Source organism: Notothenia rossii (genome assembly GCF_949606895.1).
Source record: "Notothenia rossii genome assembly, chromosome: 8".
In the NCBI taxonomy this organism is placed as follows: Eukaryota; Metazoa; Chordata; class Actinopteri; order Perciformes; family Nototheniidae; genus Notothenia; species Notothenia rossii.
Genome location: NC_136906.1, coordinates 79,495,998 through 79,516,178, shown reverse-complemented (window position 1 = coordinate 79,516,178; position 20,181 = coordinate 79,495,998). Strand labels below are relative to the sequence as shown.

The 20,181-nt window shown below is 43.3% G+C and overlaps 1 protein-coding gene across 1 annotated transcript in view; it reads left to right on the top strand.

The window, feature by feature from the left end:
- vash2 (vasohibin 2) overlaps window positions 1-20,181 on the top strand; it is a 65,313-nt gene that overhangs the window by 8,686 nt on the left and 36,446 nt on the right. Inside the window, exons 3-5 of the mRNA XM_079643287.1 lie at window positions 3,966-4,054; window positions 7,557-7,613; window positions 8,266-8,340. Of these exons, the coding sequence (XP_079499413.1) occupies window positions 3,966-4,054; window positions 7,557-7,613; window positions 8,266-8,340 (221 nt within the window). The remainder of the gene's footprint in view (window positions 1-3,965; window positions 4,055-7,556; window positions 7,614-8,265; window positions 8,341-20,181) is intronic.

Sequence of the window (20,181 nt, the reverse complement as noted above, 5' to 3'; positions counted from 1 at the left end):
ACAAGTACCAACAGTATATTTATATCTGGCCCTGTCAATTAGCCTCACCTTCTTGGCAAACACTGTATTGTTTTTGAAGTGGTGGAGAGACAATGCACAGTTTGACCCACTGCTGTCACCCATGGCCAAAGCATATCTCTCTGTCCCAGCAACATCAGTACCAAGCGAGAGAGTTGTTTCCACAGCAGGGGATATTGGAAACGCCCAAACATCCCAGCTTCTACCTGGAAATGTGGACATGCTCATACTCCTAAAAGATAACCTTGATGATGCTGAGTGAGTGAGTTAGAGTTGAGTTACTTGAAAAACTAAAGTGAAACTTGATTTATTCTATTTCAGGGTCTGATTATTATATTGTTGACACTTTAAAATACTACTATCCTACTAAAATACTGTACAAATCAGATGGAGTATTTAATAAATAAAAAATAAAAAAAAGTCCTTTATTTTTCAATATCGCGATAAATATCGTACCGTGGACTTTTTATCGCGATATTATCATACCGTGAGTTTTTGGCATCGTTACATCCCTACAATATACTATTAGATTACTGACGGGTGAATGACTTTGTTTACATGTTTATGTCTGTCACTCTGTTTCCCAGGGTAGCGTGCACACGGCACTAAAATATTTCACTCCTCATAATAACAGCAACTCTGTAAGTCCTCACAGTTAGGAAATGAAACACTGAGACAGCTGTTACAGATTCTCAGACAACATCTAATGACATGAGGCATAGAGACGAGTGACAGCTGAGATACCGCAATGTGTCACGCTATATTTCATTTGTATAAAGACACTGCAAAATGTGAATGCAGCAAGCCAGCACAAAGTAGTGACAGAATGTGTAACGTGCATATAAATTAAGCCTTTTTGTACAGAACTGACATTTCTGTGTACGGAGGAAGGAGAGCAGATGAAGCGAGGGATCATCAGTCCTCTCACTGCCTGCAGCTTTAGAGAGTGTGTGCCAGAGGATGCTGCCAGTGTGTAACGCCTTAGTGAGGATTTTACAACTTGGGGGATTATGCGGTCGTAAAACTTGCTATTTACTGGTGCTGCTGGCAGACTGGTTTATGGACTGAATGACTGTCCACTGGCCTGAGACCAGTCTGGTGATTGTTTTACTCACTCAATGACTGACGGGTGGATCGGTGGTTTGCCGCCTGGTTTGAAGGCTGATCTACTGTTTGTACTAAATGAGAGGCTGAATGGATATAATGTCCGGCAGTGGCTCAGTCAGTAGGGGCTTGGACTGTGAGCTGTAGGGTCGCCGGTTCAAGTCCCCGACCGGACCTAAAATATGGAGTGTGGACTTCTACTTGGAGAGGTCCCAGTTCACCTCCTGCCCTGCCGTGGTGCCCTTGAGCAAGGCACCGGACTCCCCCATTGCTCCCCGGGCGCTGTGCAATAGCTGCCCACTGCTCCTAGTGCTAGACTCCTGGTACTAGGATGGGTTAAAAGCAGAGAACACATTTCACTGTGTGTGCTGTGTGACCATTAAAGAGGGGTTCATCCCTCCATATTCTATTCTATAAATAATTGCGTGATTGGCCGAGACACTTGCACTGATGTTGGGCGGTTTCCAACGAGGTGATGGGAGGTCTTTTGAGTGGAACCTAGGACATTTGAATGGGTCCCAAACCAATAAAGTTTGTGATTTTCTGACAAATCAGCCGGTGTAAAACGCCAGTAAACCATACAGATCAACTGTGGAGAGCAGGTCAGCTGTTTGTGGAGCTGAGAGGAAATCAGCGGTGATTGACAAATCCAGCTCCTGTGACTGTCTTGGGGGAAAATAGGGCACATTGATAGTTAGTTCAGTTATTGGTTTCTGACCTCCCAACATCACTGACCTTGCTGATTATCTGACTTATAAACTGCCTCGTCTAAAGCCAGTTCAGATTGAATCCCATATAAAGTTGTAATTGTGAGTTTTGAGGATCCTTGAGTGCCTTAAAGCATGAACGATGTTTTGTTTTTGTATTAAAGCTGTCCATAATGTGTTGCAGTTTATTAGTAGATTTAGAAGTTACCCTGATGATTTGGAAACAGAGACCCAGCACAGCATATGCAATCTGTTTGTCTTCCTCCTCGGCTAAGGAAAATCCACAGGATATTAAACGGCTGCTGCCACACACACACACACACACACACACACACACACACACACACACACACACACACACACACACACACACACACACACACACACACACACACACACACACACACACACACACACACACACACACGCATATATGTACAAACTCACACACTCTTGCTCTCACACACACACACACACACACACACACACACACACACACACACACACACACACACACACACACACACACACACACACACACACACACACACATATGTACACACTCACACACTCTCTCTCTCTCACACACACACACACACACACACACACACACACACACACACGCGCATATATGTACAAACTCACACACTCTTGCTCTCACACACACACACACACACACACACACACACACACACACACACACACACACACACACACACACACACACATATATGTACAAACTCACACACTCTTGCTCTCTCACACACACACACACACACACACACACACACACACACACACACACACACGCATATATGTACAAACTCACACACTCTTGCTCTCACACACACACACACACACACACACACACACACACACACACACACACACACACACACACACACACACACACACACACACACACACACATATATGTACAAACTCACACACTCTTGCTCTCTCACACACACACACACACACACACACACACACACACACACACACACACACACACGCATATATGTACAAACTCACACACTCTTGCTCTCTCACACACACACACAAGCACACGCACACGCACACACTCTCTCGCTCTCACACACGCACACACACAGATACATACATATGCTCCAGCTGCCCGTGTGTCAGGGGAAGTGCTCCTTTTTGTTTAAGGCTGACTCACTTTGCTGGTTTGGTCACGTCCTTTCATGACGCCACATCCCTGACCTCCGTTTCCTTTCTGAAACGATCTTGTTGAGGTGAAGCGTCTGCAGAATCATCAGCGTGGTTTCATTTCCCACCACAGGACAGATAGAAACAACGACACGTGTCATAGTCATTTCTATCTCTGTCACTACTATCTGTACCACAACTACCACCAATGGTAGCAGAGCGATGGAAGAAGTAGAAATAGCTGTATCATTGCTTTGATATCTGAAAGCTGTTGAGAAGCTTTTGAACCTCGATAACAATTACATTTTGATAGAGAAAAATACATGTTTCTACATTTCTTTAAATCTAAAGATATATTGGGTGAATTGGATATGTTTGAAGATATGTACTGGTCTCATAAATATAGGTTTGATAACATTCAGCGGTCGGAAACACAAAACAACTACTCGAGTGTTTTATTGAAAACAGCTAGAAAGAGTTTGTAATCTGACTTTTAGTTTTCTTATAAATTACAAAAACACTATCTGCAAAGAACGTATTTTTAGACCTAAACAAAAAAGCAATAACACTCACCTTTTGAATGCATGTGTCCCCCCAACACCGAAGAATACACACTATTCAAACTGTAACTTTGGCAAGAACTGCAGGTACTTTTCAACTCTGACTCTGATGAAGGATGTGGCAATGATTTTCTGTTGGTTTGGAAAGACTAATTGACGAGTACCACGCTTGCTCTCGGCTAAATGAATTTGACACTGAAGCTTTAAATAATATGTTCTTGATGTGAGAGATGTGTAATTAGTTGACTCGTGTAGCCAGTGTACTTATCGGCAGTATGAGCAGTGATGAGTCACGGGACATTGAGACTTCTTTTGAAAGATTGTCAGCGATGGTTTGGGGCTCTGAATGTTACCACATGTTGAGATTCCTGTGAGATACTAATCTGTCTTTCTCTCTCTGCAGCACCCCGTCCCCTCAGTGCCGACCTTCAAGTCGTCCATGTCCGTCCCTGATTGGCTGGTGGCCATCCAGAACTACATGAAGGCTCTGCAGTATCCTTTAATGCAAAAACAAGAACACATGTTGCCATAATAACCAACGCCACAGTGAGGGCTACACCGGTCCCTCTGTGTCTCATCACATGTGACTTAAAGGTCACCTATTATAGAAAATCCACTTCTTCATGTCTCTTCTACATCAACATGTGTCCCCTCTTCTTCATGTCTCTTCTACATCAACATGTGTCCCCTCTTCTTCATGTCTCTTCTACATCAACATGTGTCCCCTCTTCTTCATGTCTCTTCTACATCAACATGTGTCCCCTCTTCTTCATGTCTCTTCTACATCAACATGTGTCCCCTCTTCTTCATGTCTCTTCTACATCAACATGTGTCCCCTCTTCTCCATGTCTCTTCTACATCAACATGTGTCCCCTCTTCTTCATGTCTCTTCTACATCAACATGTGTCCCCTCTTCTTCATGTCTCTTCTACATCAACATGTGTCCCCTCTTCTCCATGTCTCTTCTACATCAACATGTGTCCCCTCTTCTTCATGTCTCTTCTACATCAACATGTGTCCCCTCTTCTCCATGTCTCTTCTACATCAACATGTGTCCCCTCTTCTCCATGTCTCTTCCACATCAACATGTGTCCCCTCTTCTCCATGTCTCTTCTACATCAACATGTGTCCCCTCTTCATGTCTCTTCTACATCAACATGTGTCCCCTCTTCTCCATGTCTCTTCTACATCAACATGTGTCCCCTCTTCATGTCTCTTCTACATCAACATGTGTCCCCTCTTCTCCATGTCTCTTCCACATCAACATGTGTCCCCTCTTCTACATCAACATGTGTCCCCTCTTCCTCATGTCTCTTCTACATCAACATGTGTCCCCTCTTCTTCATGTCTCTTCTACATCAACATGTGTCCCCTCTTCTTCATTTCTCTTCTACATCAACATGTGTCCCCTCTTCTCCATGTCTCTTCTACATCAACATGTGTCCCCTCTTCTTCATGTCTCTTCTACATCAACATGTGTCCCCTCTTCTTCATGTCTCTTCTACATCAACATGTGTCCCCTCTTCTTCATTTCTCTTCTACATCAACATGTGTCCCCTCTTCTCCATGTCTCTTCTACATCAACATGTGTCCCCTCTTCCTCATGTCTCTTCTACATCAACATGTGTCCCCTCTTCTTCATGTCTCTCCTACATCAACATGTGTCCCCTCTTCTTCATGTCTCTTCTACATCAACATGTGTCCCCTCTTCTCCATGTCTCTTCTACATCACCATGTGTCCCCTCTTCTCCATGTCTCTTCTTCATCAACATGTGTCCCCTCTTCTCCATGTCTCTTCTACATCAACATGTGTCCCCTCTTCTTCATGTCTCTTCTACATCAACATGTGTCCCCTCTTCATGTCTCTTCCACATCAACATGTGTCCCCTCTTCCTCATGTCTCTTCTACATCAACATGTGTCCCCTCTTCTCCATGTCTCTTCCACATCAACATGTGTCCCCTCTTCTTCATGTCTCTTCTACATCAACATGTGTCCCCTCTTCTTCATGTCTCTTCTACATCGACATGTGTCCCCTCTTCTTCATGTCTCTTCTACATCAACATGTGTCCCCTCTTCTCCATGTCTCTTCTACATCAACATGTGTCCCCACTTCTTCATGTCTCTTCTACATCAACATGTGTCCCCTCTTCTTCATGTCTCTTCTACATCAACATGTGTCCCCTCTTCTTCATGTCTCTTCTACATCAACATGTGTCCCCTCTTCTTCATGTCTTTTCTACATCAACATGTGTCCCCTCTTCTTCATGTCTCTTCTACATCAACATGTGTCCCCTCTTCTTCATGTCTCCTCTACATCAACATGTGTCCCCTCTTCTTCATGTCTCTTCTACATCAACATGTGTCCCCTCTTCTTCATGTCTCTTCTACATCAACATGTGTCCCCTTCTCTTCATGTCTCTTCTACATCAACATGTGTCCCCTCTTCTTCATGTCTCTTCTACATCAACATGTGTCCTCTCTTTTTCATCAACATGTGTCCTCTCTTCTTCATGTCTCTTCTACATCAACATGTGTCCCCTCTTCTTCATGTCTCTTCTACATCAACATGTGTCCCCTCTTCTTCATGTCTCTTCTACATCAACATGTGTCCCCTCTTCCTCATGTCTGTTCTACATCAACATGTGTCCCCTCTTCTTCATGTCTCTCCTACATCAACATGTGTCCCCTCTTCTTCATGTCTCTTCTACATCAACATGTGTCCCCTCTTCTTCATGTCTCTTCTCCATGTCTCTTCCACATCAACATGTGTCCCCTCTTCTCCATGTCTCTTCAACATCAACATGTGTCCCCTCTTCTTCATGTCTCTTCTACATCAACATGTGTCCCCTCTTCTTCATGTCTCTTCTACATCAACATGTGTCCCCTCTTCTCCATGTCTCTTCAACATCAACATGTGTCCCCTCTTCTTCATGTCTCTTCTACATCAACATGTGTCCCCTCTTCTTCATGTCTCTTCTACATCAACATGTGTCCCCTCTTCTTCATGTCTCTTCTACATCAACATGTGTCCCCTCTTCTTCATGTCTCTTCTTCATCAACATGTGTCCCCTCTTCTTCATGTCTCTTCTACATCAACATGTGTCCCCTCGTCTTCATGTCTCTTCTACATCAACATGTGTCCCCTCTTCTTCATGTCTCTTCAACATCAACATGTGTCCCCTCTTCTTCATGTCTCTTCTACATCAACATGTGTCCCCTCTTCTTCATGTCTCTTCTACATCAACATGTGTCCCCTCTTCTCCATGTCTCTTCAACATCAACATGTGTCCCCTCTTCTCCATGTCTCTTCTACATCAACATGTGTCCCCTCTTCTTCATGTCTCTTCTACATCAACATGTGTCCCCTCTTCTTCATGTCTCTTCTACATCAACATGTGTCCCCTCTTCTCCATGTCTCTTCTACATCAACATGTGTCCCCTCTTCTCCATGTCTCTTCTACATCAACATGTGTCCTCTCTGTGGAAAGAGTCTCTGAAAGTTTCAGGAACAAAGATTCTCTCTCTCTTTGATCCATTTCTATAAAAACCTGTCTGAAAATGAACTGATCAGATTTTGGCCACTTTATGATGTCATAACGATGTGTTGTCTTGTGTAACCATTAGCCAATCAGCAACCAAGGTAACCCCCCCCCCCTTATCACCTGAATCTCCTCCTAGAGCACCATTGAGTTCTTTGTAACCAAATGTCTCTCAGAGGGGCGTGGGGAGGGGCTCCTTATTTTCATCTAAAGCAACAGACAGACAATCAGCACTTTGGAAACAGGGCTGAAACAGAGGGGATTATGGGTAATGCTGCAATGATCTGTTGTTTCAGCCAATCAGAGACAAGTTCTGTATATATCTGAGACCTGTGATATATTGATGAAAGGAGAGTATAATAGGAGACCTTTTTAAAGTTATTTAGAAACCATCCTCGTGAGCACTTCAGTCAACTTCTCTAAACACTGTGATGTCCCTAACATTTCCATCAGATACAACCACACAGGAACCCAATTCTTTGAAATCAAGAAGAGCCGTCCTCTGTGTGGGTAAGTGCACTGCAGCTTTAAAAAGGACATGCAATGACATTCAATTCAAACTAAAACCACAAAACAATCCATTTATCGCTATCTTAAAAAAATCTGACACATTTGGCCCTCACCCTCTTCCGTAGGTCTCAGCATATGCTGTGACTTAATGGTGTGAAAGTGGCTTAGTGTGTAGGGACTTGGCCTTGGGAAACTAGGGTTGCTGGTTAAAGTGTGGATTTGATGGAGAGGTGCCAGTCAGTGTCCTTGAGCAAGGCACCAAACCCCCAATAGTGAACATTAAATGTATTCTATGGGATTAATAAAGTAAGTCGTAATCTTAAAAGTGCCAGAATTGTTTTTCTAATTGAACCAAATATAAATCAATGTTTCCGCAGCATGGCTATCAGCAGTTGGTAACACCAAGTCATGTATGAAGTACCATCCAACTCAAAATGAAATGTATTTTGATCAAGTCCCTTACAGAGCGTATCTCTTTTCCCCCTCATCCTCCTATTGTTCATATTTTAAACTTCTCACTTGTTCTTCTCTTCCTATTCACCCTCCTGCCTCTCCCCCCCCTGGTGCTCCTCTTCCCTTTGCCTTTCCTCGATTCCTCCTCCTTCTTCCTCTTCCTCTTCCCCATTTCCTCCTCATCCTCCTCTTATTCCAGGTTAATGGAGACAGCAAGAGAGATGATCAGAGAGTCTTTGCCAATCAAATGTCTCGAGGCTGTCATCTTGGGAATGTATCCTTTCCTGTACACACACACACACACACACACACACACACACACATACACACACACACACACACACACACACACACACACAGCACTGGGCCAGAAGGTTATTTTGTTATCTGTGTGTGGGTGAAATCAATGGGACATGCTGCTCTAATGTCTTAATGCCCCCCTCCCCACCACCACCCTTTCCAGCTCGTACCGTGTTGCTTGGCAACAAGCCATCTTCAAAGTTGAACCCTCCACCCTACACACACACACACACACACACACACATACAATTGAGGAGCTTAGTATTACCCCTGAAGCTTAAATATTAGAGCAGCAATCTGTACTTTCTCAGATTCAACACCGAATTTACGGAAAACCTGCGATTGGGTTTTGACCAAACCAATTTAGTTGAAAATGAGAAAATGTGCCTGATTTTTCACAATTTTTAAATAATAGACAAAGCAAAAATAAATGTGTGTGTGGTGGAGAAACTCCCTCTGGTGAGAACACAGAGATTTTAGCCTTTGCAGACCATTTACATGCACTCAAACCTATTTAACACTACAGGAAAGGGAAAAAGCCGAATAGGGCTTCTTTAACTTGTCTTGCTTTAAATGGAAAACATTTAATAATATCTTACCAAGTTGAAGAAAATTGAGATTGCCATTGCATTATAATCACAGTATCATTGGGATATTAAGCTCCATCCAAATATAATATGCCTCACTCCAGGATGTGAAGGAGCTGACATGTGGTGCGTGGCACAGACGGTTTGGTGTTAGTTTTCTGAGGATTTTGGCATGTCGACCTGGAAACATTTCCCTGTGCTTCTGTGAAGTGACGGTCCAGTTTCACATGTGCTAGTTTCACCGTGGCGTTTCTCCAGGGCTGTCAGGGTGGCAGCAGACCTGACAGTGACTCAAATTCAGACTGACTTTAGCCTGCAGATGAAAGGAGGAGACACGCAGGGAAATGGAGGAAGTGGCAAGAGACCAACAAAATTAAGTGCCACGGACATATGAGCTGGAACGGGAAAGAACAAATCTATCATTGAGAGTGTTTCCTTTTCACTTCCTGTCCTTTACACAACCTCATACTGTCATATCAGCACGGCACAGTGTCACCAGGCTCTGAGGTCATGCACTGAAAAAGAAGCTTCCAGGCCCCAGTGAGAATTGAACTCACGACCCCTGGTTTACAAGACCAGTGCTCTAACCACTGAGCTATAGGGCCTCACCTGGTACCAGACTTCAATGACCAATATTTGAAATGCTAATGACAGGAGAGGACACGCCCTGTTTGCATACCAGGTATTGTTTAAATAGTGACAGAGATACCTAACCAGTTGGCTCTGTCAGTGACTTAATGTCTGCATATCATTCACTGAGCTACAGAGTGAGTTTAAAAAACTCAAAAACATGCAATCACATATTAAATAGGGTGAAAAATAACACGTCTGCTGCCTGTCGGGACATCTTGGTATAGAAAAGTAGATCAACTGAAATATTTTTGAGTGACAGCGTCTTGAATTCCTTTTCCACAGATTCACTTAAACAAGGCATGTTCTTATCCATATCATTTTGGATTTGTTTGAAAGTAATAAAGAGATATAGGGGAAGATGTAGAAAGCTTTGAGAAAGAAGCGATGGAGGGAAGAGGGATGAATAGTAACAGTTGTTGTCGCTCGTGGCAGTTGGAGCTGTCTTCCCTTTCCTTCCCTGCTGACACTGATCTGAATTCTCTCCAGGATATTCAGGGCTTCTCTCGGGTCGCACCAGCTTTTTGTGGTGGGGTTTTGTGTGTTCACTGTGTGTGTTTGACTCTGTGTCTCATTGTGTTAACTCATCAGTGAGCGGGGTTTTGCATAAGGCTAGAAAACAAAGCAGGCTCAAGGGTAAAAACGTGCTGTGTGCTTTCAAGATAAAGCAACGTAATGACACAGAGTCAACAAGAGGACATAATATAAAGACAGTGTTTGAAAAAGTTTACGACGAGAATTGAATTTGCTGGAAGTCTGGACTGTGTGGCAATACGTATGTGGACACATGACCATTACACTCACTTGTAATTGTGCTCCCATCATAGCATAGCATCACTCGTTGTTTTCTATACTGTTTGAGTTTGGCTTTCTGATGGTTGCCATCTTAGTTTTTAGCTTTCTCTGTATTTTAATTTTGAAGACGGTCGAGCAAGCAAAGGCAGAACAAGATTTGTTTTGCGGTGAGAACAAAATGTAACAATTATAAATTAAAAGGACACTTTCAAAGAGATAAAGATATAAGACCATGAACCATACAACACACAGAGAGGACAACGCTGTAGTGGCGACCTGTCAATCACAATGTAGCCCCGCCCCAAAGTAAACCCTGTCTATTTAACTCTAAATTGTACCACCAATTAGAAAATTAACTTCATGCATGTTGAAAAAGACTTGACATTTGTAATTGAGTCTATACTCTTATGTTGAGTTAAATAAAGTAAGAAGTCGGGTCATTTTTTCAAAGACTTTTATTCCTCAACCTCCTACGTCAAATTCCTCGTACGTGTCAACCTACCTGGTGAAAAACCCATTCTGATTCAATCAAAAAAATGTTTGCTTCCAGTGGAATTTTCTCCTGCTGGTCGTTTGAAGTAATGCACCTTAAATGCACTTCAACTTTGGCTTCACTTGACTTGATCTTAAAAAACTGTTGGATAGGAAGCAGTCACCTTTGTTCATACAATCACACTATGTATTGCCTAAAACATCTTTGTGCACTGAAGCATTATGATGTCGTTTAATTTGAAATCGGTCACAAGAACAGTCCATTATTTTTGGCCACATTCCACAACCATTCCCCAAGCTGCTGGAGAAGAGACAGCCTGCAGTTTGCAAAAAGCACATGACTCTTAGTAAAAGGCTCCATACATAAAGAGGATTTTATTTCTATTCCCAAGAATCTATCATTGAGAGTGTTTCCTTTTCACTTCCTGTCCTTTACATAACCTCATACTGTCATATCAGCACGGCACAGTGTCACCTTTCAACAAGCTCTGAGGTCATACACTGAAAAAGAAGCTTCCAGGCCCCAGTGAGAATTGAACTCACGACCCCTGGTTTACAAGACCAGTGCTCTGACCACTGAGCTATAGGGCCTCACCTGGTACCTGACTTTAATAACCAACATTTGAAATGCTAATAACAGGAGAGGACACGCCCTGTTTGCATAACAGGTATCGTGTCAGAGCAACCTTACCAGTTGGCTCTGTCAGTGCCAACGGGATCATCAAACAACTCGGGTGCACCAATAGAGCGGTTAACTCGGACACTCTTTTGGCTGACGTTAAGGCCAGTAGCAATGCTGTCTTCCACGACAGTGCTTTTAGGGAGGAGAGCTCCAGAGGCTCAAATGGTTCTGAGACCAGAGCCTCGTGTATGAAGGTAGATAATGGTGCAAAATGCGAGAGCGTGTAAAACCTGATGTGAGCACTTGCAGAAAAAAAATCTGAGCTTGTGTGCATACATTTACACTTGTATAACATATCCACGTAACTGTGAACCAAATTTGAAGTCACAGAAGAAAAAAAAAGGTTTTGTAGTTTGTAGAAAAAAAATGAACTTAGTGATGAAATATTCACTTGCAGAAAAATACATATTTTTTAAATATATTTTCCATTACAACTGCAACTTGGTCATTACAACTTGAAGAATCTGCTCTGTGGCAGTATAAATCGACGAATCTGCGGTCTTGACTTTTGCTACACTTCTTGCGATAAATGTGTCGCAAAAGTAATTTTCACCTGTAGATCAGCTGTAGATGTGGGGGAGGGAGAGGGGTTGGAGCGAAGGGGCGGAGCTATCACAACGACGAGGCTTGACTGCGGGGCTAAAGGCCCGGATACACCGGCCCGAAATCGGCAGTAAATGGGAGTCGGGCTGAACATGAGCGTGGGCATGCCCTATTCGGAGTGGTGTGCGCCGCACCGTCGGGTCTTTTCTGCCGACCTGACGCCTTTTCTTGCCGATTCAACATGTTGAATCGGCGTCGGGAACACCACCGGAAGTCGGACAAAGGGATAACACTGATTGGCTGTTCAGCTAGCGAATCAGTTTATGAGAAGCGTTAAAGGAAGTGAGGGAGGTAAACAAATGATTTCAAATGGAAGATGGAACACACACGGACGGCTATTTCACCTCATCGGTTTATAGAGCTCCTGTTTGTTCAGGTTTTCAATGGACGAGAGTGAAAATGGAAAGAAAAACGCTATTTGTTGTTTGTTTATATCACGAAGTCTTTTCTTCTCTGTCTTCCGGTTGTTGCCTCTTTTGAATGATGAATACACACTACCGCCGCCTGCTGGCAAGGAGAGTTATTACCACTCACGCATACGCAGTTCATACGTGCTCGGCTCTGATTTGCGGTGTGTTCCAGTGCGCGAAGTCGGCAAATACGCAGGAGAGTCCGGCGACGCAACAGTCGGTGTCGGCGTCGGCGACTTCTCAGGTGGCTGGCCGGTGTATCTGGGCCTTAACGGTTCGTGTCGCTACCAGTCTGCTGACATGGTGCGTCAATCAACGGTAAGTTTTGCCCATTACTTGCCCAGTATTACTTTGAATATTATTATTGTGATTGAGGATTAAATCCGCTTTGAAGACCACCGTTTTATATTGTGCCGTTTAGCGGCAAAATAACGTCAGTTAGCCAACTAACGCTAGCTTTGTTGAGTTTATGCTAGCTAGACAAGTAGTGGTTGTAGTCGACAGCAGAAATTAATATATTATAGCCTACTGCTTTGGCACTAACGGTGGTTTTTTTAAAGCCTTTGTAAATTATCCATGCTATTTTCTATTTAGCTAACGTTGAAGTAGTGTATGTGAAATCAACCTCACAATAAGATGTGTGTATATTACAATTATTAATGTCATATTTCAAGATGATTACTTAGATATTACAATATGGTTGGTTGACCTGGAGTTCATTATTGAGCTTACTCGTTTACCTCAGTCATATCTGAAGAACAAACCCAAACCTTGTTGTTTTTATGAATTGCATTATCAAATAAACAGCAAGCATTGGTAACACAACTTCCAAAGTTACAGTAAAATAAAAAGGACTCTGACTCGGACAATACACAGTCGAACATGTTCAACAGAAGAGAATCAGTTATATTGTTTGTACACATGGTACTTTACATATATGTCTGTTTGTTTAAGGTGTCCAGGTGATGCAGACAGGTTGGACCAGAGAGTGAGAGACAGAACTGGACTCCTTACAGCAGTGAACTTCAGCTCAGGTACAAATACTATTTTTTCATACTGTACAAAGAATCAAGAAATATATTGGTTTAAATGAATTAAGTATTGACTTTAATACACTGATATACATTCCATTAAACAATACTAAATACTAGATCACCTACACACCAGTGAAGTTGAGGGTTTTTTCTGTGCAAAAGGTTACATTTAGATGTTAACAAGCAATATGATTTTGTCAGCTTTCTAATTGAATGTATTGAAGGCAAAGATATTTAACACATAGTGAGAACTGCTACTATTTATCTCTCAATATTGTCTGTAAAAACGTGGTAAAAGTGATTCTTTCAGTGAGACAACAGAGCAAGCTTCTACAGTTGCACTACGTTTTGTAACAGTTAAATATTATTTTGATAATAAAATATATTTCAATGTTGATGAATTTCATACTGTTCATTCATAATCTGATTACAATTACAAAATAATTATATCTACAGCCCCTAAACACACAAACACACCGCTTTCATAAATAACACACTTGTTCTGCAATAATATGTTTTATGTTTCCTGTCATTTTTGTTAGGAAAGGACCTGCCTGAAAGACATCCCCTCTTTCTCTGAGGGTCAAGAAGAACATCCAAGAGGAAAATTAAAAGCTGATTTTATGAGATTTTAAGACCAGTACAGGACATTCACTAAGAAACTACTTTTATTGTGAAAACAAAGATCTGCACACCGAATATTTTTGTAGTCTATCAGGACCATCATTTGTTTGTGACGCTTCCTGCACCTCAGAGAAGGAGTGGTTATAGTCAGGCTTATAAAGTGTTGCGAAAAACATAGTCAGCTGATGGGATGCATCTATTTCCACATCTACACTCCATCAGCTGATTATTTCTATTTGCCTCGCTTTATGAGCTTCACATCACTTGTGCCTTGTACTGCAGAGTTTGCAACGTCACAAATAAATGGGGCCAATCTTCAGTCAGATGTGAATGTGTAATCTATTTTCAGTAAGAATAATGGACGAAAGGAGTGCAAATACAATTTATTGAAATGTGAACCAAAAGTTAATCAAAAATGTTTTAAATAAAAAGCACATATGGACAGAAGGTGTAAAACTATTAAATGTATAAGTAAACACATTTAGTCAAATAACGTGACAGACTAGGCCTGTGCAGTTTGTATCAGCTTTGCCCAGCATGGGCTCCTCCATCAGGCCTGGTCCTCCATGCTGAGGAAAGACCCTCAGTCCTCTACAAACCAACAGACAGGACGTCCATCACACAGAGGTTTCTCCCTGAAGTCTCTGCAGCTCTATGGACACCACGCTGTCTCAATCCGTCCACACTGAATATGAGAGGGGGAAAAATAATAAGCAAATAATAAATGCTTTAGACAATAAGAAATATAAAGTTGACAGTTGAGTTGCTCAGTTTTTTTAGATTGTCAATACTATTACTGTATAACTAATATATCAGGTTAAGAGGCAAATTCAAATAAAGATTGGTCTTGAAATACATGTTGTCTTTTGAACTGTTTGTCTAAAGTCAAGGATCTAGAACTGGTACTTAGTTTTAATGATACAGTCTGGTTATTATGCTGTTTGGAGGAGGCCTCACAAGTAAGAGCACTAACTAGCTACCATCACATGTACCTTAGCTTGACTTAAATGTATTAAACGTATAATTAAGTGATGGCAAAATATAAATAACTAATGTCATGCGAACATATTAATATTTGCTTGATTCCAGAGTTGAATTTAGCACAATTGCATACAAACGTCAAGGGATTTTAAGATTCTGAAGTCTTCGTTCTAGAAAATAGCATGGATAATTTACAAAGGCTTTAAAAACACCACCGTTAGTGCCAAAGCAGTAGGCTACAATATATTAATTACTGCTTTAGACTACAACCACTACTTGTCTAGCTAGCATAAACTCAACAAAGCTAGCTTTAGTTGACTAACTGACGTTATTTTGCCGCTAAACTGCACAATATAAAACGGTGGTCTTCAAAGCGGATTTAATCCTCAATCACAATAATAATATTCAAAGTAATACTGGGCAAGTAATGGGCAAAACTTACCGTTGATTGATGCACCATGTCAGCAGACTGGTAGCGACACGAACCGTTAGCCCCGCAGTCAAGCCTCTTCGTTCTGATAGCTCCGCCCCTTCGCTCCAACCCCTCTCCCTCCCCCACATCTACAGCTGATCTACAGGTGAAAGTTACTTTTGCGACACATTTATCGCAAGAAGTGTAGCAAAAGTCAAGACCGCAGATTCGTCGATTTATACTGCCACAGAGCAGATTCGTCAAGTTGTAATGACTGATTTGAACGGTTGTAATAACCAAGTTGCAGTTGTAATGGAAAATATATTTAAAAAATATGTATTTTTCTGCAAGTGAATATTTCATCACTTAGTTCATTTTTTTTCTACAAGCTACAAAACTTTTTTTTTCTTCTGTGACTTCAAATTTGGTTCACAGTTACGTGGATATTTTATACAAGTGTAAATGTATGCACACAAGCTCAGATTTTTTTTCTGCAAGTGCTCACATCAGGTTTTACACACTCTCGCATTTTGCACCATATCTACCTTCATACTCGAGCTCATACTGTCATATCAGCACAGTGTCACCTTTCACCAAGCTCTGAGGTCATACACTGAAAAAGAAGCTTCCAGGCCCCAGTGAGAATTGAACTCACGACCCCTGGTTTACAAAACCAGTGCTCTGACCACTGAGCTATAGGGCCTCACCTGGTACCTGACTTCAATAACCAAAATTTGAAATGCTAATAACAGGAGAGGACACGCCCTGTTTGCATAACAGGTATCGTGTCAGAGCAACCTTACCAGTTGGCTCTGTCAGTGCCAACGGGATCATCAAACAACTTGGGTGCACCGATAGAGCGGTTAACTCGGACACTCTTTTGGCTGACGTTAAGGCCAGTAGCCATGCTGTCTTCCACGACAGTGCTTTTAGGGAGGAGAGCTCCAGAGGCTCAAATGGTTCTGAGACCAGAGCCTCAAGCTCATACTGTCATATCAGCACAGTGTCACCTTTCACCAAGCTCTGAGGTCATACACTGAAAAAGGAGCTTCCAGGCCCCAGTGAGAATTGAACTCACGACCCCTGGTTTACAAGACCAGTGCTCTTACCACTGAGCTATAGGGCCTCACCTGGTACCTGACTTCAATAACCAAAATTTGAAATGCTAATAACAGGAGAGGACACGCCCTGTTTGCATAACAGGTGTCGTGTCAGAGCAACCTTACCAGTTGGCTCTGTCAGTGCCAACGGGATCATCAAACAACTCGGGTGCACCGATAGAGCGGTTAACTCGGACACTCTTTTGGCTGACGTTAAGGCCAGTAGCAATGCTGTCTTCCACAACAGTGCTTTTAGGGAGGAGAGCTCCAGAGGCTCAAATGGTTCTGAGACCAGAGCTCATACTGTCATATCAGCACAGTGTCACCTTTCACCAAGCTATGAGGTCATACACTGAAAAAGAAGCTTCCAGGCCCCAGTGAGAATTGAACTCACGACCCCTGGTTTACAAGACCAGTGCTCTGACCACTGAGCTATAGGGCCTCACCTGGTACCTGACTTCAATAACCAACATTTGAAATGCTAATAACAGGAGAGGACACGCCCTGTTTCGTGTCAGAGCAACCTTACCAGTTGGCTCTGTCAGTGCCAACGGGATCATCAAACATCTCGGGTGCACCGATAGATCGGTTAACTCGGACACTCTTTTGGCTGACGTTAAGGCCAGTAGCCATGCTGTCTTCCACGACAGTGCTTTTAGGGAGGAGAGCTCCAGAGGCTCAAATGGTTCTGAGACCAGAGCCTCGAGCTCATACTGTCATATCAGCACAGTGTCACCTTTCACCAAGCTCTGAGGTCATACACTGAAAAAGAAGCTTCCAGGCCCCAGTGAGAATTGAACTCACGACCCCTGGTTTACAAGACCAGTGCTCTGACCACTGAGCTATAGGGCCTCACCTGGTACATGACTTCAATAACCACAATTTGAAATGCTAATAACAGGAGAGGACACGCCCTGTTTTCATAACAGGTATCGTGTCAGAGCAACCTTACCAGTTGGCTCTGTCAGTGCCAACGGGATCATCAAACAACTCGGTTGCACCGATAGAGCGGTTAACTCGGACACTCTTTTGGCTGACGTTAAGGCCAGTAGCCATGCTGTCTTCCACGACAGTGTTTTTAGGGAGGAGAGCTCCAGAGGCTCAAATGGTTCTGAGACCAGAGCCTCGAGCTCATACTGTCATATCAGCACAGTGTCACCTTTCACCAAGCTCTGAGGTCATACACTGAAAAAGAAGCTTCCAGGCCCCAGTGAGAATTGAACTCACGACCCCTGGTTTACAAGACCAGTGCTCTGACCACTGAGCTATAGGGCCTCACCTGGTACCTGACTTCAATAACCAAAATTTGAAATGCTAATAACAGGAGAGGACACGCCCTGTTTTCATAACATGTATCGTGTCAGAGCAACCTTACCAGATTGCTCTGTCAGTGCCAACGGGATCATCAAACAACTCGGTTGCACCGATAGAGCGGTTAACTCGGACACTCTTTTGGCTGACGTTAAGGCCAGTAGCCATGCTGTCTTCCACGACAGTGCTTTTAGGGAGGAGAGCTCCAGTGGCTCAAATGGTTCTGAGACCAGAGCCTCAAGCTCATACTGTCATATCAGCACAGTGTCACCTTTCACCAAGATCTAAGGTCATACACTGAAAAAGAAGCTTCCAGGCCCCAGTGAGAATTGAACTCACGACCCCTGGTTTACAAGACCAGTGCTCTGACCACTGAGCTATAGGGCCTCACCTGGTACCTGACTTCAATAACCAACATTTGAAATGCTAATAACAGGAGAGGACACGCCCTGTTTCGTGTCAGAGCAACCTTACCAGTTGGCTCTGTCAGTGCCAACGGGATCATCAAACATCTCGGGTGCACCGATAGATCGGTTAACTCGGACACTCTTTTGGCTGACGTTAAGGCCAGTAGCCATGCTGTCTTCCACGACAGTGTTTTTAGGGAGGAGAGCTCCAGAGGCTCAAATGGTTCTGAGACCAGAGCTCATACTGTTATATCAGCACAGTGTCACCTTTCACCAAGCTCTGAGGTCATACACTGAAAAAGAAGCTTCCAGGCCCCAGTGAGAATTGAACTCACGACCCCTGGTTTACAAGACCAGTGCTCTGACCACTGAGCTATAGGGCCTCACCTGGTACCTGACTTCAATAACCAAAATTTGAAATGCTAATAACAGGAGAGGACACGCCCTGTTTTCATAACATGTATCGTGTCAGAGCAACCTTACCAGATTGCTCTGTCAGTGCCAACGGGATCATCAAACAACTCGGTTGCACCGATAGAGCGGTTAACTCGGACACTCTTTTGGCTGACGTTAAGGCCAGTAGCCATGCTGTCTTCCACGACAGTGCTTTTAGGGAGGAGAGCTCCAGAGGCTCAAATGGTTCTGAGACCAGAGCCTCAAGCTCATACTGTCATATCAGCACAGTGTCACCTTTCACCAAGATCTAAGGTCATACACTGAAAAAGAAGCTTCCAGGCCCCAGTGAGAATTGAACTCACGACCCCTGGTTTACAAGACCAGTGCTCTGACCACTGAGCTATAGGGCCTCACCTGGTACCTGACTTCAATAACCAACATTTGAAATGCTAATAACAGGAGAGGACACGCCCTGTTTTCATAACAGGTATCGTGTCAGAGCAACCTTACCAGTTGGCTCTGTCAGTGCCAACGGGATCATCAAACAACTCGGGTGCACCGATAGAGCGGTTAACTCGGACACTCTTTTGGCTGACGTTAAGGCCAGTAGCAATGCTGTCTTCCACGACAGTGCTTTTAGGGAGGAGAGCTCCAGAGGCTCAAATGGTTCTGAGACCAGAGCTCATACTTTCATATCAGCACAGTGTCACCTTTCACCAAGCTATGAGGTCATACACTGAAAAAGAAGCTTCCAGGCCCCAGTGAGAATTGAACTCACGACCCCTGGTTTACAAGACCAGTGCTCTGACCACTGAGCTATAGGGCCTCACCTGGTACCTGACTTCAATAACCAAAATTTGAAATGCTAATAACAGGAGAGGAAACGCCCTGTTTTCATAACAGGTATCGTGTCAGAGCAACCTTACCAGTTGGCTCTGTCAGTGCCAACGGGATCATCAAACAACTCGGGTGCACCGATAGAGCGGTTAACTCGGACACTCTTTTGGCTGACGTTAAGGCCAGTAGCCATGCTGTCTTCCACGACAGTGCTTTTAGGGAGGAGAGCTCCAGAGGCTCAAATGGTTCTGAGACCAGAGCCTCAAGCTCATACTGTCATATCAGCACAGTGTCAACTTTCACCAAGCTCTGAGGTCATACACTGAAAAACAAGCTTCCAGGCCCCAGTGAGAATTGAACTCACGACCCCTGGTTTACGAAACCAGTGCTCTGACCACTGAGCTATAGGGCCTCACCTGGTACCTGACTTCAATAACCAAAATTTAAAATGCTAATAACAGGAGAGGACACGCCCTGTTTGCATAACAGGTATCGTGTCAGAGCAACCTTACCA